This window comes from Balaenoptera borealis (genome assembly GCF_965194805.1).
Source record: "Balaenoptera borealis genome assembly, chromosome: 3".
NCBI classification, from domain to species: Eukaryota; Metazoa; Chordata; class Mammalia; order Artiodactyla; family Balaenopteridae; genus Balaenoptera; species Balaenoptera borealis.
In genome coordinates, this window is record NC_138866.1 from 47,551,460 (window position 1) to 47,577,921 (window position 26,462).

The 26,462-nt window shown below is 40.9% G+C and overlaps 1 protein-coding gene and 1 long non-coding RNA gene across 2 annotated transcripts; one reads left to right on the top strand and one right to left on the bottom strand.

The window, feature by feature from the left end:
* Nucleotides 1–1,095: 1,095 nt before the first annotated feature.
* On the bottom strand, nt 1,096–15,154 carry PTGER2 (prostaglandin E receptor 2). The gene is made up of 2 exons (XM_082384855.1): nt 13,996–15,154; nt 1,096–4,744 (listed from the first exon to the last, which is right to left on the bottom strand). Exons 1-2 carry the CDS (start codon nt 14,836–14,838, stop codon nt 4,523–4,525), a joined length of 1,065 nt encoding a protein of 354 aa, XP_082240981.1. The 5' UTR covers nt 14,839–15,154; the 3' UTR covers nt 1,096–4,522.
* Nucleotides 14,704–26,442, top strand: LOC309625412. The gene is made up of 2 exons (XR_014242508.1): nt 14,704–14,827; nt 15,535–26,442. It is a non-coding gene; the product is annotated as an uncharacterized lncRNA (long non-coding RNA).
* Nucleotides 26,443–26,462: the final 20 nt, after the last annotated feature.

Below are 26,462 nucleotides of genomic sequence, written 5' to 3' on the forward strand. Positions count from 1 at the left end.
TTACAATAATTACAGAGGTGGATAATTTTATTATCTTTATACATGAGGAAACTGGAAGTCAGAGAGGTTAAATAACTTGTCTGAGGACACCAGCGGCAGTGTCATACATCTTTAACTCTATCACCCTTTCTTCTGCTTAGGAAGAGCTATTACGCTGTACTGCTGTGGGCAGGGAAAGCAGAAAGATGCTTCAGTCCGATCTCCTTTCTCTCCTCCAATCATATAAACTGCCTCCAGGGTTGGATAAATGTAAATGCTGAGCCTCAAGGGAACAGGGTCTAGGATAAATATTTTGGTAAGGGAATCTATAGTATTTTACGCCTTTCCATACACGTGGGGCTGATGCTTATTCCCTAAGCTTGCTAGAGGATATCTATTCGGAGTAGAAGGCAGAAAGGCTGCCCATTCTGTGTTTTCAGTTTTTGTGTTGGTGTAATTTTATTTTTTAAAATTTTTGTTGGAGTATAGTTGCTTTACAATGTTGTATTAGTTTCTGCTGTACAGCAAAGTGAATCAGCTATACATATACATATATCCCCCTTTTTTTTGGATTTCCTTCCCATTTAGGTCACCACAGAGCTGTTGGTGTAATTTTAAAAAGGAGAACATATTTTTAATCTCCTTATGCTGGATATTCTTCATCTGCCCCTCTAAGTCTACTCTCCACCTGTATTGTGGTCTTCATGGACTGCATTACCCAGGTTCCCCTTACTCTCTGGATTATAGTTGGGTTTGGCCAATGGGAGGAACAGGCAGAAGAGCAGGAAGATCTTCCAGGAAGGTAGTCCCTTCCCGCCCTCCCTGTGGTTTGGTAGCAGCTATGCTTCCCTACTTAAGGCCATAGCTTCTGTTGGGTGGGACACAGCTTTCACGGCTCCTCCCTTGTCCCTTCAGGCCTGGGAGTGGTAACAGCTTCCAAGGGCTCCTCCACCATCCCTTGTTGATTCCCTTAACCCTGCCCTTCCCTCTGTAAGTATTCCTTTCAGTCAACAGTCCTCAATTACCCTTTTCAATGTGCCAGCTCTTTCTGCTGGAATCATCACTGATCTGCTTGACTTGGCATATTTTAAAAAATGAAACACACAGATCACAGAATTAAACTACCCAAACTGACCTTTAATTGTACATACATTTTATAGGAAATACAAAAATATAATTCAAGAAAATTTACTTACAATAAAAATCATAAAACCTACCAGAAAATAAAGTAACTTTCTGAAATAAAAATTAATGCCCAATACATGGCCTTATTCCCATGTATAAATTAGACTACAGCTTCTGTGAATTGCTAAAATGACATTTATTTCCATAGTGTGTATTTCAGGTGATCAAATGCCTTGTAAATTAAAAAAAAATCAATGATAATGCTGTTAGTATAATGATTATACGTATGTTTTAAACGTGCAATCAAAGAGGAATTCCAATGGAGTTGTGTTTCATAAAGGCAGAAGATGGTCATCATGAGTAGGTATTGCAAGTCCACACATATTAAATTTGCAGGGAAGACTGTTTCTCTGTGAATGACTCAAGTAGGGGCTTCCCCCAAATTCAGAAAACCATAATTTTTGGCTTAAACCATTAGATTTGGCTAAGTGAAGTAAAAAAAAAAAACCCTCATCTTAAGTGTGAGCTAATTGTCTTCCCCTGCCTTTCAAAGTCATCGAATTCTAAACTTGACTATGTTGTTTTTTTCTTGGTTCAAAGCAGAGCTGACGTTACAATAGCAAGAGGGCAATCTGTCTTTCAAAGTGCACTGATGTGAGCCGGCAGGGGCACCAACAGTTGAACTGAATTACACTGAGAACGTAGTGTTGTGGATTGGATTTTCCCTCCACCTGCCCAGGGCTCACAGCCTCTGCCAGCATGGCTGTTTGGGGTTGGTGCTGTTTCTAGAGCCTTGCTCTGGCTCTAGGTTGTCATGGGTCCAGACCACTTTGAGATTCAAGTCTTTTGGAGGCTTTCTATAGTTTCTAAGCAAACTCAGGCCCTATCAGGATCTTTGGAGATTCAAGGCCACAGTTTAGTACCAGAGTTTCCCAGTTTTCTCTTGGGAAAGATGACCTGGGGCCACAGTGAACCATCCAGGAAATTCAGCTCAGGATAGACTGCTTTGGTCCATCCCATTTCTGGACACCTAAAGTCAGGGCTGGCATTCTGAGTTGAATATCCACTATAGTTTCTTTCTCCCTTTTCATTCCACTGACTGTCAGGGGCAAAGAATAAAATCTAGGTCTTTTTCATCAAAATTCAGTTCTCTGATATACCAGGCTAAATTCTGTGTTTTTTATTTTACTTGAAAATGAGTCAGTAAACTTAAACAGGTACGTCTGATGTGATGTGATTTTTTAAAATATTTTAAAAATTTAAAAAATATTTACATATCCAATATAAGTACTTTTTTCTATTACCTTGAAATTTCCATTAATAGTAAGCGGTTTACTATTACATAGGATTTTAACTTTCAGTTCCTTCTATGTAAATATCAGTGCAGATGAAATAACAGGATTTAGTCATTTAACACAGTGCAAAGAACAGGAGTACACTAGGAATCAAAGCTCTGGAAATCTATCAGTTTTTAATGACTTAAACTCATATTTTGGGACCACAGAGTGAAAATTTTGTTCCCACTAGTGATATTATGTCCAAGTTTGTGTTTTTAAGTTCTCAGGCATTATTCGAGAATTTTGGGGGGTGGTGAGGTATGGTGAATGATTGTACTTAACATTTTCATTTGGAGGGAAAAAAAGTCATCTGATAAAGGAAATTAATCTTCCACATTCAAAGTAACTTTAGAATTTTATGTTTAGGAATTACCCATGAGCCTAGTTAATCCTATTTAGAACAATTTCTTAACTCTAGAATACTTGGTGGACAGGGAAGATTTATTTACATGTCCAGATTTTAGCTAAGTTAAACTTTGCCTGGTTTGTTTAAATTAGTAGGAAAGCAAACCATTCATTTATTCTTTTTAAAATAAGGGATGATTTGACATAGACTGTGTCAAAATACACTGATTTCTAGATAGGTCTGGAATCACTCCTAAGTGATCATCTAGTCTGATAACTACGTACAGGAAACAGTTTTGCGTAAGCAACTCAATGAGACTAACATTCTTATTTGGTTTTTTATTACAACTGTGGTGTAATAACACTCACTGCAAAAAAATAAGGTGTCCACTATTTCAAAGATCATGCTATAAGGGAAAAAAAATCCTCTAATACCAAGTACTGTATTGAATATTTCAAACTCTAATCTGTAATGCAACCACACTTTAAAAACCTGCCAAATTAAATGAAAATTTTCCACTTTTATCTCATTTTAAAAATTATTATATCTACACTAATTATAAATTGTTGTTTGGGGGGAATTCATCACATACTATCCCATTTTCAATTTTTTGTTTTATAGTTTATTTTTGTAACATTTCAGATGAGTTTACACTGTAACTAAGATATGATTAAACAGTGCAGATTCACTGAAATATTTTATGCCGAGTTTACGTAATGCCAAACATTTAGATTTAGAACTATATTAAGATATGACTCACTGTTACATGATTTCCTATACAGTATAAGTCAAGCCATATTTCCCAGATGAATTTTGCTACAATACAAACATCCTATAAAGTAGATGTTAGTTACGGCCTCAACATCAGCATTAAAAGAGTTCCAGTGTATCTGAAGAACTGACCAGATTTTTCAGTTTTCAATCCTAATATTTGGCTTCAGACGTAGCCATTCCCTGGAAGTAGAATGAAGAGTATTAATCAGAATTACCTCTCTTAATAGTCTACTATTTATTGTTGAGAGGAAAATTCCTAGCCTTTTTGGTTACTATTAGCACGGCAGACATTATAAAATAAATAACCTGACACTCTGACACACAGCTTCTTGTGGATGGCGAAAAAGCTGACATTAACGAGCTGAGCCTACTCAGTAATACTGAGTAATACTGTTGTAAGAAGAGAGTACTCCCACATACATAAACATACAGTACAAAGTACCTATGATTTTCAGACTCATTGTCCAAAGAAAGGACGATCACAAGACACCAGGCTTGGTTGCTTGCACATATCCACTTCCTAGAGAATACGTAAGAAGTTTTATCTGGTCTGACTGTACACTGTATGTTTATAATGGTACTAGCCTAGAAGATTAAAATAGAAAACACAGTATTTACGGTTTTAAACAAATTACAAAGCTACATGCTTTCTCATTCAACAGGAAAGCTTAAATCAAAAGGCACTGGATCTTAAATGCAATTCGTTGTTCCTCTAAAGGCCAGGGAACATGCTCTTTGAGGGTAGGTTTTATAGATCCTTCCGATACCTTCCACGAAGTGCCTTGTCAGCATGTCTGTAGCCCAAACCACTGCTGAAATGTTTGTTTACTCTGTTTTATTAGGGTAGCTTCATTGTATTTATAAACTAACTTTTTTCCATTTCTCCAAGGAACCATTTCAAAATGATCTTCCAGATGCTGGCTAACTAAGCACTTCTTAACTACCATCCTCAAAGGTCAACCTATTTAGTGGCATTTGACTGTGTAGAACAGGAAGTTTGTGTTGCATCTTGTGTTCTTAATGAAACCCGACAACAGAGGACTGAACGCATTAGTCTCAGAACAGGAGGCCTCAGGATGGCAAAGACCCAAGGGTCAATTATTGAATTAATTGATAAAAATCTAAGAGCTTGGAGGTCCCACTTTTCTTTCCGGGAAGAGGTTTCATTCATATATGCAAAAATCTGTAAGAAGCAAAAGGGGAAAAGGATGTTAGTTTTACATTGTAGCAGTGGACAGGCTTAGACCATATGCAATTTCTTAAGATTGAAAAGCAAAACGTGTTTTGTGTGTGGTCGTAGTGGTGAGAGAGAGGTAGCGAAATCTCACTCCTCTCCCGCATGTTTATGCCTTATAGACACTCTGAAACATAAGTATTGTCTCTTTCTGACAGATGAGGAAGTGAGTTATTAACATGTTGCATTTACTTCCAAAAACTGAATCTGGCTTCATTACGACAATTCAGTGAGAGGGCACACAACAGAGCCTGTGTTCTGGCCATTGGGCTGCCTGGGTTTGAATCCTGGCTCCACAGATAGCTTTGGGACCATAGGTAAGAAAACTAACCTCTTTGTGCCTTCATTTCTGCATCTTTAAAATGGGTGATAATGATAACAATACCTATTCTTGGGGTTGTTGGCAGGATGACAGGAAATCATCTGGGTCAGCTACTGAAAACTGCTCACTTAATAAGTGCCCCCCCAACGTAAGTCCTTGTTATCTCCATTTTACCAGTGAGGACGCCACGGTGCAGAGGTGAGGGACTTGCCCAAGTTCCCAGGGCTGGTTAGTGGCCGACTCAGGACACAAATTCCGAGTCCCTTGACACCAGAGCAACGCTCACCGTGTGCTACATCCAGGTCGCCTATGTTAGACCAAAGGTCTTCAGAACAAAGTCCTAAACACTGGAAGGCTGACACATCTTTACGCACTGGCCAATGTCCTCAAAGCGGTATACCAGCTCTCATCCGATTTCTTAGATATTTAGCGAACAACACAACATTTGTTCAACACAACGTTTGAACAACACAACCTTTTGGTCAGATAGCAGAGAATGGACCAAACAAATGTTTGATAAAGATCAAACATTTCCACATGGCTTACAGAAAAGAGAGAAACATGTAAATCACACCTAGTCGTTTGAAACCAGTTGTTTATAGAACTCCTGGGACTTTCTTACCAAAGGCAGCTGGTGAGTTAGAGAGCTATTCCTTCTGTCCACCACTCTCCCTTGCCAGAAGAAGGAATGGTTTGTTTCCTACCACACCCACCCCCCCCAACCCCGCTACTTATTCTGCAGGCATCTGGCAACTGGATATACAAAGCAAATTGCAGGGAGGGAGAAGAGTAGTCATCTTCGGGTTGCTTATGTTAGGACAATATCAGGAAGGTTTGGCAGCCATAGGTGTTTATGCCAGAGAATCTTGGCTTAAGGGAATAGAGAAAAGACTTGGCAGATGAGTAAAGGAAAAAAAGAAAGAAAGAACTGATGGTGGATGTCCCTGGGCATACAGAGAAGAGGAAAGTTAGGTGGGGATATGCAAGGGAGCAATACTTTTCTTGTCAGCTTAACTATTTTGGATGAGGAATTAGTAATATTTATACGGTGTATTTAAGGAGCGATTTTGAAGTTTAGGAATTCAGGATAACAGTGTACATAAACCCGATAGATTAAAATATATTAGTCACCACACACACACACACACACACACACACACACACACACACACACACATACAACTGAGCATTCTGTTGTAGACAAAGTCTGTAGCTGAGTTTAGATCTAATTTTGCCAAAGAATATAATACTGGATTGTCTAGTGGGCCCTGTAGAGAGGGCTCAGCCTCTAGGGTCATGGGTCACACATGAAGATGAGTCAGGTTTTCAGTGGCAAATAACGCGAACCATACTTCCTTATCTCTTTAGAGTGTGACAGACCAATGAGAAGCGAAAAATGGTTTTAGAGGATGAAGCAATTCTGTACTATTTGTTTCCTTTCCTTTTCATCCACTACGCTGAGTAATTTTTAGAAATGCTTAAAATTTGCATTTTAGGAGGTGGCCAATATGTTGTAGAAGATAATTTCCTCTTTTATGCTTGGAAAAGAGACATACTTCAGAGAACCTTGAAGTTCTTGATGTAAGTTTTGTCTTCCCCTACCTCTCCATTTTTTTCCCTTTGGTTCTTGGCTTTTGCCTAGAGTTCACCATTTTTGATCTTGTGGACCCTGGGTTTTTTCTTTTTAATTTAAATTATACATAGCATAAAATTTACCATTTTAACCATTTTCAAGTGTCATTAAGTACCTTCACATTGTTGTGCAACTGTATTGTTTGTATTTTTATTTTCTGTATATTATGATGTTTTGACATCATAAAAACTTTCTGGCTGGGGAGAGACTGCCCCTTCCAGGGCTAGCCAATTCTTAGAGATAGCCAAGGGCTCCCCCAGGAGCAATCGTTTGATATGCAAACTAACTAATGCAGAGCTCCTCTGTGTGGCTCTTTACCCCTAGGAGGCAGCTTTAATCATTCCAAGGCCTGGTACGGGGCAACTAGGGGCTAGGGGCAAGTAGGGGCTACTCGTATAGCTTAGAGCCTGTCGAAATACTTCAAAACAGCCAGTCCTAAACTGTTTACCCTACTCTGCCTTGCCTTTCCCTCAGAAACTCCACTAAAGTCCGTGGCCCAGGCTCTCCCCAGCTCCCGCTCCTTTTTCCTCCTGACCTGCACTGGTGCTTCCCCATGTGGCCCTGCACGTTACGCAGTGCTTCCTGTTTTTCAGACCTGTGAGTCTGACTGTGTTTCCTGGAGCATCTCCTGTCTCCTCTTGCGGCTGCACTTGACTGACCATGATATAAAAAGAACAGGGGTCAGCAACCACCGCCACCATCCATCTCCAGAACTTTTTACATCTTCCTAAACTGAAACTCTGCACCCATTAAACACTAACTCCTCATTCCTCTCTCCCTCCAGCTGATCCTGGATTTTAATTAAAGGCTGACACAATGGATAGAAGTCAATTAATTAATAATGTTTCGGTGATATTCTGGACTTCAGTTTCAGAGGCTGGTAGAATTTATACATGCTTTTGCACATACTACAAATGAATCTGCTATGAGAAAAATACCAAGGACTAATGTAAACCAGCCTAGTGAATTTTAACTCCTTAGGACAGACTCTCTCTATAGGGCTTTGCTAAGAATATAGAGCTTGTTGTGATACCTGGAAAGCGGCACAGGGGAAAATTAGTATTCTTATGTCTTCCATAGAATCCTTGCCACCTCCATGGAAAACTTTATCTTGGCACTGACCTGGCACTGTTTCTTTCAGCTACTTTCCTACCTTTAATGTGACTACATAGTGGGTTCAGAATTTTAGAGTAAATGAGAAATTTATTTGGCTGTGCACTGAAATCACCTGTGGATCATTAAAAATATTCTGATAGAAGAAAAGTTAAAAATAAAGAAATAAAAATACTCTGATGGCTTGCTCCCTCTCTCAGAGACTCTGATTTAATTAGTCTGGGCTGTAACCCAGGTGTCAGGGCTTTTAAAGCTCCCCAGGTGATCCTAATATGCAGGCAAAGTTGAGACCCACTGCTTTAGACCTTTACCTAAAAACTGAAATAGTTTAAAATTATTCATTTATCACACTTAAAAGCAAAAGACCCACTTAGGCCTGGCCAATCAAACAAATGATATGGAGCTTCCAGAATTCAGTTCCTGGTCATTAATATACAATGATTTTCCTTTGGAAACTGAATCCTGTGGAAAGAGTAGCTAATATTTACTGAATACCTGTATGCCAGGCATGGTGCTAAGAAATTTGTGTCTTGTTGTGTTTAATCTTTATACAAATCTGTAAAGTGTTATTACTCCCATTTTAGTAAGGAGGAGATCAAGGCTCAGACAATTAGTTATCTTGTCCCAAATCACACCGCAGGTAAGTAGGGAAGCCATGCAATTACAGCAGCGGGACCCAGACTTTCCTCTTAGCCACTACACACTCTGCCACCATCTATATAAAAAGCCTATGATGTAAAGTCTCACATGAAATTCACCACTGACTGATTATGGGTTTGTAGGAGACTTTTTTCCAAATGTGTCACAAAGATTTATGGGTATTACTGCTCCTGTTTATAGATTTTAAAACCATGGCTATATCTAAGTAGCTACTTGGTTTTCTTTGGGTCTTTTCTTTCTTCCACGCTTTCCACAGCTAGATGGCAGGCAGTGATGATCACCTTGACCAAGGATGTAGACATAACACATCACTTCTCTTTAGGGAAAAGGACCATAGTTCTTGCTGTCTAAATTTTTAAAACTCAGTGTAATTATGTCATTATTTACAACCACAATTTCATAATATCAAATGGCAAAGGAAAAGGTATCAAGTGAAAACACTCATATACAAGAACTTTCTCTTAAAAGGTAAGGTGTGTTAACACTCTTCCAACAATCCCCAAACACATCATTGATGATGTATGAATGATAAAGGGCCTTCCCTTTATGGATAGTACATGGATATTTACTCAAAATATCACCAGGCAAAGTTCGTTTTGGTTATGCATAGAGATTTCTGAATTTCTCTTTCATCCCTACTAGAATTGTGATACTGTGCATGTATGTAATTGACAAATTTCAAATCAGTTTTACAACCCCCATTCATGTCACATTTTACATAAAGAGTACAAGGAATGAATGGGAAACTCCAGTACTGTTTACTTGAGTTTGTTCTGTATTTCAAAGGTCGGATTTCCACTAATCAGAGTAACCTAGAAATTATAGCCCTGAAGAATTTCTAAAGATGAAGACATTTTAGAATGAGTCAATGGTTCAGTCTTGAAATTTCAGAACTGAATAAAATGCATAAGTACTTTATCCTAATGGCATGGGGAAAACAGTTTAAAATGACCAGAAGTTACTCACAATTATTAGTAAAGTAGTGAGAAAATGGCTAGATATGGGTTGGAAATTAAGAGACAAACAGTATCTGAGTCAAGAATGGAGGTCTGATATATTTCCTGTGTCCTGTTTCATTTCAGGAAGAAAGTTTCTATTTATTACTGTGAAATGATGACAATATCTGATTAACATGAGGAATGTATTAATTTACACAATATTCCTTTAGTGCATAAACAGTTTGGAATATGTTATTGGTCCTATGCATGACTTTATATTGGATCGCCAAAATAATGCTTTTTAAAAAAATCAGTTATATCTTATGTGTACCAACAGAAAATTTTATGTGAGGGGTAATCTGATTATTTCTTAATTTAGACCAGCATTTACACTAGCCGATCTCCTAAAATCTCAGACTCAGCCTTTTAATGCATAGGTCTGTGCAGAAGAAAAAAGAAACTGTACCCTTGGTCCCAGCTCAGGCCCCTTGATCTGATACAGAGAAAAAGGTCTTTGCCATTGTATTTTTAAAGCTAAAAGTTGAAATTAAGAGACAAAGTGGTCCAGATATTTATAACATCTTCAAAATTCTCTTACAAATCTTGGATTAATCTTCTCATATGTTACCCCTGAAATGAGTACTTTCCGACAGTATTGTGATTAAAAGCACAGGCTCTATGCTTAAGCTGCCTGGCTTTGAATCCTGGCTCCAGCACTCATTCACTAGCTGTGGGACCCAGGGTAAGTTATTTGCCTCATTTGTAAAACGGGAGTAAAAATGCTACCTATTTGACAGATTGTTGTGAAGATAATGGATTAATGTATGTAAAAATTTGCACTCAAAAATGTTAGCCATTCAGGACAGGAATAAAGACGCAAACGTGGAGAACGGACTTGAGGAGACGGGGAGGGGGAAGGGTAAGCTGGGACAAAGTGAGAGAGTGGCATGGACTTAAATATACTACCAAATGTAAAATAGATAGATAGTGGGAAGCAGCCGCATAGCACAGGGAGATTAGCTTGGTGCTTTGTGACCACCTAGAGGGGTGGGGTAGGGAGGGTGGGAGGGAGACGCAAGAGGGAGGAGATATGGGGATAAATGTATATGTATAACTGATTCACTTTGTTATAAAGCAGAAACTAACACACCATTGTAAAGCAATTATACTCCAATGAAGATGTTTAAAAAAAAAGCCATTTTGATGTTGATAATAATGACATTTGAAGTTGAACTTGACTTCATTACAGCGTGCTGGGCATTTAACATTTTGAGTTTCAATTCCCAAACTTTGAAAGTCCTAGACTGGCATTCTTGGAGGAAGCAGTAATTGTAACCTGCCCACACCTTGGGACAATGGCTGACATTCGTTAGCAGTTCAGGTTTCCTCAATTCCCCACTCCCCTCTTGTCATTCCTGGAGTGCTGATTAGGCTGGTGTCCCACTGGGTACAGAGCTGTGAGCTCTCCTTGCTGGGCAAGTGGTGTGGCCCACTTTGAGGGCCACAGAAAGCAGTTCTGTTATCCCGAGTTAGAAAGAGGCAGAGACAGGGTAGATTGCTAGTATTTTCTGGGACACAGGAAGAAAATTAGTTGGAATAGTTCATTAATAATTATTTTACATTGATACATTTTGCCTCGATAATATTTTAGATATACTGGGTTAAATAATATATATTAATAATTAATTTCATCTGTTTCTTTTTACTTTTTGTCATGTGGCTACAAGAAAATTTGAAATTCCTTATGTGGCTTGCATTTGTGGTTCATGCTGTATTTCTCTTGGGCTGCATGTGCTCTTTTAGAAGAAGAGGAGAATTTCTGAAGGCAACCAGAAGCCCTTGCCTTTTCTATCAGAGCCCTGGTTAGGATATGCGGAAATGATTCCTGCCTTGGGCGGGAGATTGGTGTAGGCCATTTCCGACCACAATTTTAGTGTGGGCCAAGTAGAATAAAAGGACATGGGGGAAAAGCACCCCCCAGGGACACATGCCAAGCATTCTGAGATAGCAGAATGTAACGCACCATTCAGTAGCTTTGAGTTTTGAATTGTCAGATAAGCCTTCCAAGAAGTAATTAAATTCTGGATAGTGTAGCATTTCATAATGCTTAAAGTGCTGTGTAAATGAAAAATACTAACAAGTATCAATAATCTATTGATAAAATAAAATTAGTCAATGGTCAAAGTAAATTTCCCTATTGAGAGATGACTTGATACTTCCCATTTAGGGTACAGTTCAAATATCTGTTTGGCACCTACTGGGTTATCTGTGGTTCATCTGGAAAATGTGTCATGTTAGCCCCAAGGCAAGAAGTCAGCGTGGCCAACTTTCTAGATTACATTCACACTAGGCATTTTCCCCCGCTCTTTGTCTGGGAATCTTTGCCATGCATACATGCAGAAGAGACCCTAGATAATATTTGCTGATACTGTCAATGCCAAGGAGTGGCTTGAAGGAGCTAAAGCCCCCTCATAATCTTCATCTGGCCCCCCAAAGCCATAAACAGGCACTCAAAAACTCACCTTCAAAGCAAACTTCCTATGTCCCCACCCTTTCTAACCAGACTTCTAGTTCTTCCATTTGGCAACTCTGGAGTTGCCCCTGGCTTAATAGTAAATGAAACGAGTGTGTGTGTGTGTGTGTGTGTGTGTGTGTGTGTGTGTGTGTATCTGAAAATCAACATATGGCAATGATGGAATTCTCATGACAAAAGGCAAATTTACTTGAAAACAGGGGAACCTATTGAAAATCACTGCCGTTATTTTAAAAAATACAGTTTTTGCTGCGGGTCAGTCATGATCAAGGGGGAGACCTTTTCCTCCTGCCCTCCTCCTCAAAGGGAAGAAAGGGAATAACAGTCCTTTTCACAAGTGTGCGGTCACCTCTGAGCCTGTTCCCAAGCTATTTAAGTAGCTGAGGGTGGAAGGTATTTTTATACGTACACACTCACAAATGATAGATAAAACTCTGAGAACTGACATCCCGATTCCCACCAGTCCAAAACAGGTACCCCCCAATTCAGAAATGGTTTATACCTCTCATGTTAAATCCTAAGTTGTTTAGTGGAACTTGAAATGCTTTCTCTCACAGATACAAGTATGTTCTGCATCCTAGCCCCAACCCCCAAAAAGTTAATTTAGCTCCTAATGTAGTTCTACCAGTAAAGCAAAACAAACTTGTAGAAGCCATGTTGGTTTCTACCTCACAGCATTTCTGTTGCAAACTCCCCAGCTCAGGGTGAATGGGAGATGCAGCCTCCCACATCCTACTTGATTTTGTAAAAGGGCATCTTTTACATACTCCATCTCATTCCTCTCAAAGTGTAACTTATTGATTCAGAGCAGCTTCTACCCTGACAGAAGTGGGGACCAGGGAGGAGAGAACATAGGGAAGAAAGGGAGTTAATTTGTGTGTGGGGGAGGGTCATATCTAGGCTTTTAGGATCCTGTGTCCCCTCCCACCCCCATGGATGAGTTTATGAAGATAATCAAAAGCAGCGAGGGAGGCGGGAAGTAGGATAAAGTTACTTCTTCAGCTTCTACAGGTCACACTTGCCAACGGCAGCATCGTTTATCTTTTTCTTTTCTCCAAGACTGTGTCAGGTGCGAGTCACTGCCAACTGTTTATTCCCTGTAGGGTCAGTCTTGTGCTTCTGAAGATTAGGAAGCGGAGCTGCTAAAACTGAGCTCTCATTTCTCTGTAAGAGGCCAGCACATGCTCGGATACATCCCAGGCTCTGCTACCCACATTACACCTTAGGAGGCTCAAACTCACAGCATCACGGAACTAACCACTGATGTTGCCCCCAACCAGGGCAGCACCCAGCCCAGAACCTAGGCAAGGGGTTCCTCCAACCAAGCAGCCTTTCCTCTAATTATCATTATGAACATATTATGAATTTTCATGGCAACAAAGAGTTATACTCCCAATATGTAGTTTGGGAAATCTGTAAACTAGGTTTTGTTAAACTTTGAAGACAGTGAATGCTCTGGACTTCTGGCAACATGGACCCTTCTCACCTGGGACCATTCTCAATGTCAGCTGGAATGCTATGGGTTGAGTATTACATTTTGCTCCGGGAGAAATAGAAGGCAGAGCCTGGAGAACTAGCACCAGTGGATGAGGGGCACCGGGAGGCAAACTACAGCTCAGGGAAGTCAGGTTGTAACTGACAACTATCCAAAGGTGGAAGGGGCTGCTTCTTCGTCAGGCACTAAGCCAGACTGGCCTTGTACAGCGGCTTCGGGCTCTAGGGTGGGAGTCTGCGCTGGCTTAGTGGAGAGCCAAGACTCCCTTTCAGGGGGACTGTGTTGCTAAATGAGAAGCACTGGCACAGAGATGCCCGTTTGCTGGGGTTAGGAAAGTAGGAAGTGTGGCAAAGGTAAGTGAGAGGGGAAGGCTATAGACCCTTTACAAACGAGGCCATCATTTTACAAGTTGCAAAATGTGTGTGGTGGTGGAAAGGGTGGGAGTGAGAGGGGAGAGTGTGCGAAGGCCGCCCAGCTCCTCTGTGGAAACGAAGGGAGCGACTTACCGTGAAAGGCAAGGAGCAGACGGCGAAGGTGATGGTCATGATAGCCAGGAGAATGAGATGGTCCGTCTCCTCCGCCATGGATACCCTTTCCCCTTTCCTGTGGCTGCCAGGGCCGCCCCGGCTGCTGCCCAAGGAGGGTCCGGAGCGGCTTCTCCTGCCCCGGCGATGCATGTGGATGAGGTTGAGGATGACGCTGAAGTTGCAGGCGAGCACCGCGATGATAAGCAGCAGCAGCAAGGTGGCGTAGAGCCGCAGGTACGTGGTCTGCTCATGCCCGATGAAGCACCACGTCCCGGGGCAGTACTGGGCGTACTGCCGGTGGTCCAGCAGCGGCAGGGAGCAGAAGAGCAGGGAGACTGTGTAGATGGCGGGCAGCACAGCCAGGCCACCACGGCACGTGACCCAGCGCTGGTAGAAGTAGGGGTGTCCGATGGCTAGGTAGCGCTCCAGGGCCATGGCGAACAGCATGAGCATGGTGGCCAGGCTGAAGAAGGTCATGGCGAACGCAAAGTAGGTGCACACGCGCCTCTGGGGCTCCAGGGCCACCAGGGTCTGGTTCCGCGCATACGAAGCCAGCACCACAGGGCTGATGAGGCAGGTCCCGAGCAGGTCGGTGAACACCAACTCTGTCACCAGCACGTGGAACAGCGAGATGGAGTTCCCGCGGCCGGCGCTGCGCCCCGAGTCCCCCAGCCGGCGGCGCACCAGCAGCGCCAGTGCGATGAGGTTCCCCAGCACCCCGGCCGAGAACATCACGGAGCTGATGGCTGGGCTTTCGCCGGAAGGGAGCCACTGTCGAGTATCGCAGTTCTCCGGCCGGGAGTCATTGGAGGTATTGCCCATGGTGGGGCGCCGGAAGAAGAGATGCGTCCTCCTCTCCCGACGGCCTGCACCTGGTTGGAGGAGGGTCTGAGAGCCGGAGCGCTCCGAGACACCCAGGGAAAGGGGAGGGACCGAAATCCAGAGCCCCCTCCCGGCCCCCAGCGCGCACAGAGGGCGGGCTCTGCCCGGGTCTCCCAAGGCTCGCGGAGAAGCCGCTCTGCCGCCGCATCCATACGGCGCTCCACGCTCCTCCGCCGGCCCGCGCCCAGGGAGCCGCCGCCGCCGTCTCTTCCGCGTCTCCCGGGGGTGGCGGCTGCCCCAGAGCGAAAGCCGGCGAGCCGCCGGGAGGTGGGCGCGTCACGCTGCAAGTCTCCCCGGGAGCGCGGGGCGGAGTGCGCGCCGGGCGAGGCGCGAGGGTGGGCGGTGGGAGCAGCGGTCCTCGTTCTCCGCTCGGCTTGCTGGATGCCCGCAGGCTGCCTGACCACCGCCGGGAAGGGTTTAGCCCTGGTAGAGGGCTGGGAGGGAGTGCGGGGCACTGGCGGGGTCTGCACAGGATTCACAGAAGGCGGGCAACGCCGGCGAGAGCTAAGCGACTCACTAAACAGTAGAGAAGTTAGGAGGACCCAGTCCCGTGAGACGTGAAAAAGAAGGGAACAACAGACACCAAAGACGGCTTGCAGTAAGACCAATATGTTCTTTTTCTTTTCTTTTTAAAAGCATTTTCAGGAAAACACACCGAGAAGGCGGCACCAGGGTTAGGAGGAAGTGAAAAGCACGCCTGTGCATTCAAGGCACCAAAACACGCTCACAGCAAGCTGCCTGTTCCAACATTTCGCCTTTTCTTATGTCAACACCGTAACGGATAACCACTTGTTTAAGAAACCATTAAAAAAAAAAAAAAAAGGAAAAAAAAAGAAATGTTCCTTGTGATTGTGTAGAATTGTGTTTGTGGGCACAGCTTGAAACCACTGCACATTGTTCTCTATTCAAGCTCAGCCGCGAAAGAAAATGTTCAGCCATACATTTTTTTCATGTTCAGTTAACCGTTCAGGACCCATCTGGAAAGAACCGTTCCTGGTAAAGTTGAATTGGTAAGTGGCCAGTTTCAGAGACTGGAGCTGACAAAAATGGTTTCTTACTACCCACTGTCACATATGCAGAGTCATGAAAATGGGCTGATGTTTAAAACAAAAAACCCAGTTTGAGAGACAACATGGGTAATTATATTTTGTAAGGAAGGTCATACTCACTTGGGGAAGGATCTGCAAAGGGAACTGGAAAGGGGGTGTGGGAAGTCATCCTCTGAGAGTAAAGGAAAGATTGCCTGCTGAAGAGCACCCCTTCCTGCAGCCTGCTTGCAATCTATGACTATTTTAGCTCACTTTGATGATTCTGGCTTGAGAATTAGGTTGGGGATAGGGTTCCCAACAGCACAAGCTCACAGGGGGGTTATTTTGCTCATGTAAGAATGTCAGTGGTGGCAGGCTGGTGTACTTCCAGGACTCTTTTCTCCAGCCTGCCGTTCCTAGCATGCTGGCTTTCTGTCTACATTCTGTTCCCCACTGGTCAGCAGGATTCAACCAGAGAAACAGAATCACGTCATCACAGAAGTTCTACTGGACAGGGCTGCTTTGGACCTTACATGTGGGTGGGAGAAGGTGGGGGAGTCTATGCAAGGCTGTTTGCTGTCTCTGGTTCTAGTGTTGAACCTGAAATCACCATAGATCAGCCAGAGGCAGTCAGGATAGAAAGCTGGACATGGATGAGAGCAAGAACAGACTTAGAACTTGTGGGGACAAACTGGAATTCACGAACAACTGTAATCTTCAAAGACAGACTGCACCTGCGTGTGTCTCTCATTACTTCCAACTTTGATGATGCAGATATACTGCAGGAGAAGCTGGCACCCTTCATGGAACTGCACATGCACTTGGCTTAGGACCTGGAGAAGCTGAAGATCTGGCAGGAGCTGGGTGCTGCCTCATGCCAGCAAGGGGAGCCAGCAGATGAGCTACAATGTGCTAGAGTTACCACCACACCTGGAGCCCTGCACTGTCCTTCAGAGTGTGAAAACCATGGCCACTGCCTCACTGTTGCCTTCCAGAGCTCATGCAACACTGAAACCATGCAAGATTCTGGAAAATAGATCCTGCTTAGTTGAGTTGACATAATACAAAGTCACCACACTGCCCTATAGGTCCAGGCATCAAGTCGGTTGAATATGCTTCAGCCCAGAAATAGTGTTATAGAAATATACTGCCTCAAGGAGACATAAACTGACAAGTACACAAAGATGTTACACATACACAGAAAAAGCAGAAATAATGTTCATCATTGCAAAAATCTAGAACTAAATGTCCTACCATTGAGGACTGGTTTAATAAATTTTGGTATACCTATATAACACAGTATACAGTCATTAAAAAGGAAGATGTGTATCTATATTTACTGCTAATGATCTCTACCACTTGAGTTAAAAGCATGTATATTATTCCATTCATAAATAAAATTATATGCATAAGTATTTGCACAGAGCAGCATCTAGAAGGATGTTCAGCAAGATATTAATGGTAATTTCTCTGGTAGTACTTTATTCTTTATGTCTTTCTGTCTTGGTGGATTTTTCTACCAGTATTTATTATCTTTATATCAGGAAATGCAAGGAAGCTGCTTTTTACTTAGAAAAAATTAATCATTGGAGGACTCTTTTCTACTTGGTAGAAGGCAGGGGGTTAAATGCTAATGTTTTCAGTTCTCTTCCAGTTCTACTCCTTAATGAGTGGGAAGGTCTTGTTGGTTTCTTGAGACTGATCAAGAAGACTGGAGATGCTATCCTTACAGTTTTCACAAGGCTTTTGTAACTGTCCTTATTTGAACATTGGAAATCATCACACATTAGGCACCATTTCTAATGAGATGGTGCCCTGCCCCACTTGAAGTGATTGCTTTGACAACAGACTCTTGGTACGTGTTAACGTTGTTGCTTAACTCAGTTCTGACACTATCATCACCAGGTGGTAAAAGTGGCAGCAAAAAGTCAACCAAAGGGTTAAAAACAAACAAAAAAAGCAGTCAATAGAAACTAACTTCAAGATTTGTTCACAACACTACAGGAAATTGTGAGTGGGCAGGTAGAGAATCTTAGTAAAGAAATGGAAACTATAAAAAAGAACTAAATGGAAATTCTAAAACTAAAACTTACAGCAGCTTGCAGTTGGCAGAATAAAGAGTGAACCTGAAGACTAAAATCACATCTGGTCACCTTTCTTTTCATGTCATCATGACTTTTGTGCTCCTGGGAAATATTCTCACTTTTTCCATACCACATAAAGCTTAGAGAACTCTCGTTTCCTGCTGCTTGCCCTGTTTCTACCCAAGAAGTGAAACATGGGTTTCCTATGCTCTCAGATCCCTCAAACCTCCCTGAGATTTGGGGGTACAGAGCAACCTTATCTAGGAAATGCCTGTGTTAACATCTAAGCTCTCCCAGTTCTCTTAAACTTCACCATCCCTCCTTCACAGACTGTGGAACTACCGGGGGAGAAGTGGTGAAACTTTGCTCTTCCTTATCTCCTCTGATGTGGTCTTATCATTTAAAAGTCATAAGCTAAGAATTGATACTTGTGCCATCATCAAAAAATCTACAAACAATAAATGCTGGAGAGGGTGTGGAGAAAACGGAATGTAAATTGATACAGCCACTATGGAGAACAGTATGGAGGTTCCTTAAACTAAAAATAGAACTATCATATGACTCAGCAATCCCACTACTGGGCATATAACCTGAGAAAACCATAATTCAAAAAGAGTCATGTAGCACAATGTTCATTGCAGCACTATTTACAATAGCCAGGACATGGAAGCAACCTAAGTGTCCATCGACAGATGAATGGATAAAGAAGATGTGGCACATATATACAATGGAATATTAGTCATAAAAAGAAATGAAATTGAGTTATTTGTAGTGAGGTGGATGGACCTAGAGTCTTACAGAATGAAGTAAGTCAGAAAGAGTAAAACAAATACCGTATGCTAACACATATCTATGGAATCTAAAAAAAAAAAAAAAAAAAAAAAAATGGTTCTGAAGAACCTAGGGGCAGGACAGGAATAAAGACGCAGACGTAGAGAATGGACTTGAGGACACGGGGAGGGGGAAGGGTAAGCTGGGACAAAGTGAGACAGTAGCATTGACATATATACACTACTAAATGTAAAATTGATAGCTAGCGGGAAGCAGCCGCATAGCACAGGGAGATCAGCTCGGTGCTTTGTGACCACCTAAAGGGGTGGGATAGGGAGGGTGGGAGGGAGGGGATATGGGGATATATGTATATGTATAGCTGATTTACTTTGTAGTACAGCAGAAACTAACACACCATTGTAAAGCAATTATACTCCAATAAAGATGTTAAAAAAAGAATTGATGCCTATGTTCTGATATATTGTCCTTTCTCTGAGGCAGTCAGCATAGAATGCCCTAGCTACTGCTAAAACCAGGGAGAAAGGTCTGGAGTATCAGGAAGTACTGGGCAAAAACAAACAAACAAACAAACAAAAACCCATAAGTTAATATGGTTTTCTTGTCCTCAGACAGGAAATAACAGAAAGGTAAATCCACAACATGGCTTATTAGCACAACAGCTTAGATCAAAAGAGTCACTCCAATAATGTTAGGAAGGCAAATTACCTGTGATCCTAATTTCCTTTCTAAGATTGATAGAGGAAAAAGAGACTAATATAATCATGACATTCTCTTTTACCAGAAAGCTTTGTGTCTAAGAACAGAACCAACTGTAAGGTGGAAAAGCACATATAACACAAAAGTAAGGCTATGGTTATTCAACTTCTTTGTATAAAGTAACAACTCATTATAGAAATTTTGGAAAAATAGAAGAAAAAAGTCACCTATGAGTGTATCCATCAAAAATGGCCACTCTTAATATTCTGTTGTGGGATTGGTTCAAGATGGCAGAGTAGAAGGACGTGCTCTCACTCCCTCTTGCGAGAACACCGGAATCACAACTAACTGCTGAACAGACATCGACAGGAAGACACTGGAACTCACCAAAAAGGATACCCCACATCCAAAGACAAAGGAGAAGCCACAGTGAGACGGTAGGAGGGGCGCTATCACAATAAAAGCAAATCCCATAACTGCTGGGTGGGTGACTCACAAACTGGAGAACACTTATACCACAGAAGTCCACCCACTGGAGTGAAGGTTCTGAGCCCCACGTCAGGCTTCCCAACCTGGCGGTCTGGCAACGGGAGGAGGAATTCCTAGAGAATCAGACTTTGAAGGCTAGTGGGATTTGATTGCAGGATTTCGACAGGACTGGGGGAAAAAGAGACTCCACTCTTGGTGGGCACACACAAAGTAGTGTGCGCATTGGGACCCAGGGGAAGGAGCAGGGGCCCCATAGGAGACTGAACCAGACCTACCTGCTAGTGTTGGAGGGTCTCCAGCAGAGGCAGGGGGTGGCTGTGTCTCACAGTGGCAACAAGGACACTGGCAGCAGAAGTTCTGGGAAGTACTCCTTGGCGTGAGCCCTCCCAGAGTCCACCATTAGCACCACCAAAGAGCCCAGGTAGGCACCAGTATTGGGTCGCCTCAGGCCAAATAACCAACAGGGAGGGAACCCAGCCCCACCCATAAGCAGACAAGCAGATTAAAGATTTACTGAGCTCTGCCCACCAGAGCAACAGCCAGCTCTATCCACCACAAGTTCCTCCCATCAGGAAACTTGCACAAGTCTCTTAGATAGCCTCATCCACCGGATAGCAGACAGCAGAAGCAAGAACTACAATCCTGCAGCTTGCAGAACAAAAACCACATTCACAGAAAGATAGACAAGATGAAAAGGCAGAGGGCTATGTACCAGATGAAGGAACAAGATAAAACCCCAGAAAAACAACTAAACGAAGTGGAGATAGGCAACCTTCCAGAAAAAGAATTCAGAATAATGATAGTGAAGATGATCCAGAACCCCGGAAAAAGAATGGAGGCAAAGATCGAGAAGATGCAAGAAATGTTTAACAAAGGCCTAGAAGAATTAAAGAACAAACAAACAGAGATGAACAATACAATAACTGAAATGAAAACTACACTACAAGGAATTAATACCAGAAAAACTGAGGCAGAAGAATGGATAAGTAACTTGGAAGACAAAATGGTGGAATTCACTGCTGCGGAATAGAATAAAGAAAAAAGAATGAAAAGAAATGAAGACAGCCTAAAACCTCTGGGACAACACTAAATGCAACAACATTCACATTATAGGGGTCCCAGAAGGAGAAAAGAGAGAAAGGATCCGAGAAAATATTTGAAGAGATTATAGTCGAAAACTTCCCTAACATGGGAAAGGAAATAGCCACCCAAGTCCAGGAAGCACAGAGAGTCCCATACAGGATAAACCCAAGGAGAAACATGCCAAGACACATAGTAATCAAATTGGCAAAAATTAAAGACAAAGAAAAATTATTGAAAGCAGCAAGGGAAAAACGACAAATAACATACAAGGGAACTCCCATAAGGTTAACAGCTGATTTCTCAACAGAAACTCTACAAGCCAGAAGGGAGTGGCATGATATACTTAAAGTGATGAAAGGGAAGAACCTACAACCAAGATTACTCTACCCGGCAAGGATCTCATTTAGATTTGATGGAGAAATCAAAAGCTTTACAGACAAGCAAAAGCTGAGAGAATTCAGCACCACCAAACCAGCTCTACAACATATGCTAAAGGAACTTCTCTAAGTGGGAAACACAAAAGAAGAAAAGGACCTACAAAAGCAAACCCAAAACAATTAAGAAAATGGTCATAGGAACATGCCTATCAATAATTACCTTAAACGGGAATGGATTAAATGCTCCAACCAAAGGACAGAGGCTTGCTGAATGGATACAAAAATAAGACCCATCTATATGCTGTCTACAAGAGACCCACTTCAGACCTAGGGACACATACAGACTGAAAGTGAGGGGATGGAAAAAGATATTCCACGCAAATGGAAATCAAAAGAAAACTGGAGTAGCAGTACTCATATCAGATAAAATAGGCTTTAAAATAAAGAATGTTATAAGAGACAAGGAAGGACACTATATAATGATCAAGGGATGAATCCCAGAAGAAGATATAACAATTATAAATATATATGCACTCAACATAGGAGCGCCTCAATACATAAGGCAAATACTAACAGCCATAAAAGGGGAAATCGACAGTAACACAATCATAGTAGGGGACTTTAACACCCCACTTTCACCAATGGACAGATCATCCAAAATGAAAATAAATAAGGAAACAGAAGCTTTAAATGACACAATAGACCAGATAGATTTAATTGATATTTATAGGACATTCCATCCAAAAACAGCAGATTACACTTTCTTCTCAAGTGTGCACAGAACATTCTCCAGGATAGATCACATCTTGGGTCGCAAATCAAGCCTCAGTAAATTTAAGAAAACTGAAATCATATCAAGCATCTTTTCTGACCACAACACTATGAGATTAGAAATCAATTACAGGGAAAAAAATGTAAAAAACACAAACACATGGAGGTTAAACAATACATTACTCAATAAGCAAGAGATTACTGAACAAATCAAAGAGGAAATAAAAAAATACCTACAGACAAATGACAATGAAAACACGATGATCCAAAACCTATGGGATGCATCAAAAGCAGTTGTAAGAGAGAAGTTTATAGCAATACAAGCCTACCTCAAAAGCCTACCTCAAGAAACAAGAAAAACCTCAAATAAACAATCTAACCTTACAATTAAAGGAACTAGAGAAAGAAAAACAAGCAAAACCCAAAGTTAGCAGAAGGAAAGAAATCATAAAGATCAGAACAGAAATAAATGAAATAACAACAAAGAAAACAATAGCAAAGATCAATACAACTAAAAGCTGGTTTTTTGAGAAGAAAAACAAATTTGATAAACCATTAGCCAGACTCATCAAGAAAAAGAGGGAGAGGACTCAAATCAATAAAATTAGAAATGAAAAAGGAGAAGTTACAACAGACACTGCAGAAATACAAAGCATCCTAAGAGACTACTACAAGCAACTCTATGCCAATAAAATGGACAATCTGGAAGAAATGGACAAATCTTAGAAAGATATAACCTTCCAAGTCTGAACCAGGAAGAAATAGAAAATATGAACAGACCAATCACAAGTAATGAAATTGAAACTGTGATTAAAAATCTTCCAACAAACAAAAGTCCAGGACCAGATGGCTTCACAGATGAATTCTATCAAGCATTTAGAGAAGAGCTAACACCCATCCTTCTCAAACTCTTCCAAAAAATTGCAGAGGAAGGAACAGTCCCAAACTCATGTTATGAAGCCACCATCACCCTGATACCAAAACCAGATAAAGATACTACAGAGAAAGAAAATTACAGACCAATATCACTGATGAACATAGATGCAAAAATCCTCAATAAAATACTAGCAAACAGAATCCAACAACAGATTAAAAGGATCATACACCATGATCAAGTGGGATTTATACCAGGGATGCAAGGATTCTTCAATATACGCAAATCAATCAATGTGATACACCATATTAACAAACTGAAGAATAAAAACCATATGATCATCTAAATAGATGCAGAAAAAGCTTTTCACAAAATTCAACACCCATTTATGATAAAAACTCTCCAGGAAGAAAGTGGGCATAGAGGGAACCTACCTCAACATAATAAAGGCCATATACAACAAACCCACAGAAACATCATTCCAACGGTGAAAAACTGAAAGCATTTCCTCTAAGATCAGGAACGAGACAAGGATGTCCACTCTCACCACTATTATTCAACATAGTTTTGGAAGTCCTAGCCATGGCAATCTGAGAAGAAAAAGAAATAAAAGGAATACAAATTGGAAAAGAAGAAGTAAAACTGTCAGTGTTTGCAGATGACATGATACTATACATAGAGAATCCTAAAAATGCCATCAGAAAACTACTAGAGCTAATCAAGGAATTTGGCAAAGTTGCAGGATACAAAATTAATGCACAGAAATCTCTTGCATTCCTATATACTAATGATGAAAAATCTGAAAGAGAAATTATGGAAACACTCCCATTTACCATTGCAACAAAAAGAATAAAATACCTAGGAATAAACCTACCTAGGGATACAAAAGACCTGTATGCAGAAAACTATAAGACACTGATGAAAGAAATTAAAGATGATACCAACAGATGGAGAGATATACCATGCTCTTGGATTGGAAGAATCAATATTGTGAAAATGACTATACTACCCAAAGCAATCTACAGATTCAATGCAATCCCTATCAAGTTATCAATGGCATTTTTTACAGAACTAGAAGAGAAAATCTTAAAATTTGTATGGAGACACAAAAGACCCCAAATAACCAAAGCAGTCTTGAGGGAAAAAAATGGAGCTGGAAGAATCAGACTCCCTGACTTCAGACTATACTACAAAGCTACAGTAATCAAGACAATATGGTACTGGCACAAAAACAGAAATATAGATCAACGGAACAAGATAGAAATCCCAGAGATAAACCCATGCACCTATGGTCAACTAATCTATGACAAAGGAGGCAAAGATATACAATGGAGAAAAGACAGTCTCTTCAATAAGTGGTGCTGGGAAAACTGGACAGCTACATGTAAAAGAATGAAATTAGAACACTCCATCCCACTATACACAAAAATAAACTCAAAATGGATTAGAGACCTAAATGTAAGACTGGACACTATAAAACTCTTAGAGGAAAACATAGGAAGAACACTCTTTGACATAAATCACAGCAAGATCTTTTTTGATCCACCTCCTAGAGTAATGGAAATAAAAACAAAAATAAACAAATGGGACCTAATGAAACTTCAAAGCTTTTGCACAGCAAAGGAAACCATAAACAAGACGAAAAGACAACCCTCAGAATGGGAGAAAATATTTGCAAACAAATCAACAGACAAAGGATTAATCTCCAAAATATATAAACAGCTCTGCAGCTCAATATTAAAGAAACAAACAACCCAATCCAAAACTGGGCAGAAGACCTAAATAGACATTTCTCCAAAGAAGACATACAGATGGCCAAGAAGCACATGAAAAGCTGCTCAACATCACTAATTATTAGAGAAATGCAAATCAAAACTACAATGAGGTATCACCTCACACCAGTTAGAATGGGCATCATCAGAAAATCTACAAACAACAAATGCTGGAGAGGGTGTGGAGAAAAGGGAACTCTCTTGCACTGTTGGTGGAAATGTAAACTGATACAGCCACTATGGAGAACAGTATGGAGGTTCCGTAAAAAACTAAAAGTAGAATGACCATATGACCCAGCAAGCCCACTGCTGGGCATATACCCAGAGCAAACCATAATTCAAAAAGACACATGCACCCCAATGTTCATTGCAGCACTGTTTGCAATAGTCAGGTCATGGAAGCAACCTAAATACCCATCAACAGATGAATGGATAAAGAAGATGTGGTACATATATACAATGGAATATTACTCAGCCATAAAAAGGAACGAAATTGGGTCATTTGTAGAGACATGGATGGATCTAGAGACTGTCATACAGAGTGGAAGTAAGTCAGAAAGAGAAAAACAAATATTGTATATAAACACGTATATGTGGAACCTAGAAAAATGGTACAGATGAACTGGTTTGCAGGGCAGAAATTGAGACACAGATGTAGAGAACAAACGTATGGACACCAAGGGGGGAAGGCGGCTGGGGGTGGTGGTGGTGGTGTGATGAATTGGGAGATTGGGATTGACATGTATACACTTATGTGTATAAAATGGATGACTAATAAGAACCTGCAGTATAAAAAAACAAACAAAACAACTAATACTAAACTTTCATTGGGTTATTTATATGGAAATATGTTAATATAAATGTTTCAGACATTACATGAAATTTCTAAAAATCTTATATGTTCTGGTGTAATGTTATAAGTCATAATCCTAGTTATTACTTTAAAATGTATATCTCAGAAATAACTAATTTTCTTGTCAACTGCATTATTATGAACTTTCATCAAATCTTTAACTGTGGTCATTTTTAAGTCTTTTGTCATTTACAGACAGTTCTGGGTATACTCTGATGCTTTTGCAAATATGTTCCTATAAAAGGGTTTCATCTTTAAGAAATTCGTGGAAAAGACTCTGACAAGTACAAGTTTCTGGTAACTGACTGTACTGCTGAACTGAATGAATAAGCATTTTCAGAACTCTAATGAAAAACTGATGAACTCATAAAAGTGCTAACAAAAGATCAAGATGAAAAAAAAATTAATTACATGGGACTGAGTGAACTGATGAGGATGAGTATAATTTTTGTGACTTTCTGTCTGAATTAAAAAAAAAAAATCCCACAAGGACTCAGAGGCAAAGAATATACAAATCAATTTTCACTGCAAAGTAAAGGAGCTGTTACAGTGGAGGATTACTGGACTGAATGTCAATATTATGACATAGTATGAGTGTGTTTCATGTTTGGTAATTGTAATCATTGTTGCTTTTGTTGTGGTCATCCATGTACAATGCTTGGTGTCAGTCTATTTATCTCTTGTAAAAATAAAATACAGTGTGTGTGTGTGAAAAAAAAAAAGAACCTGCTGTATTAAAAAATAA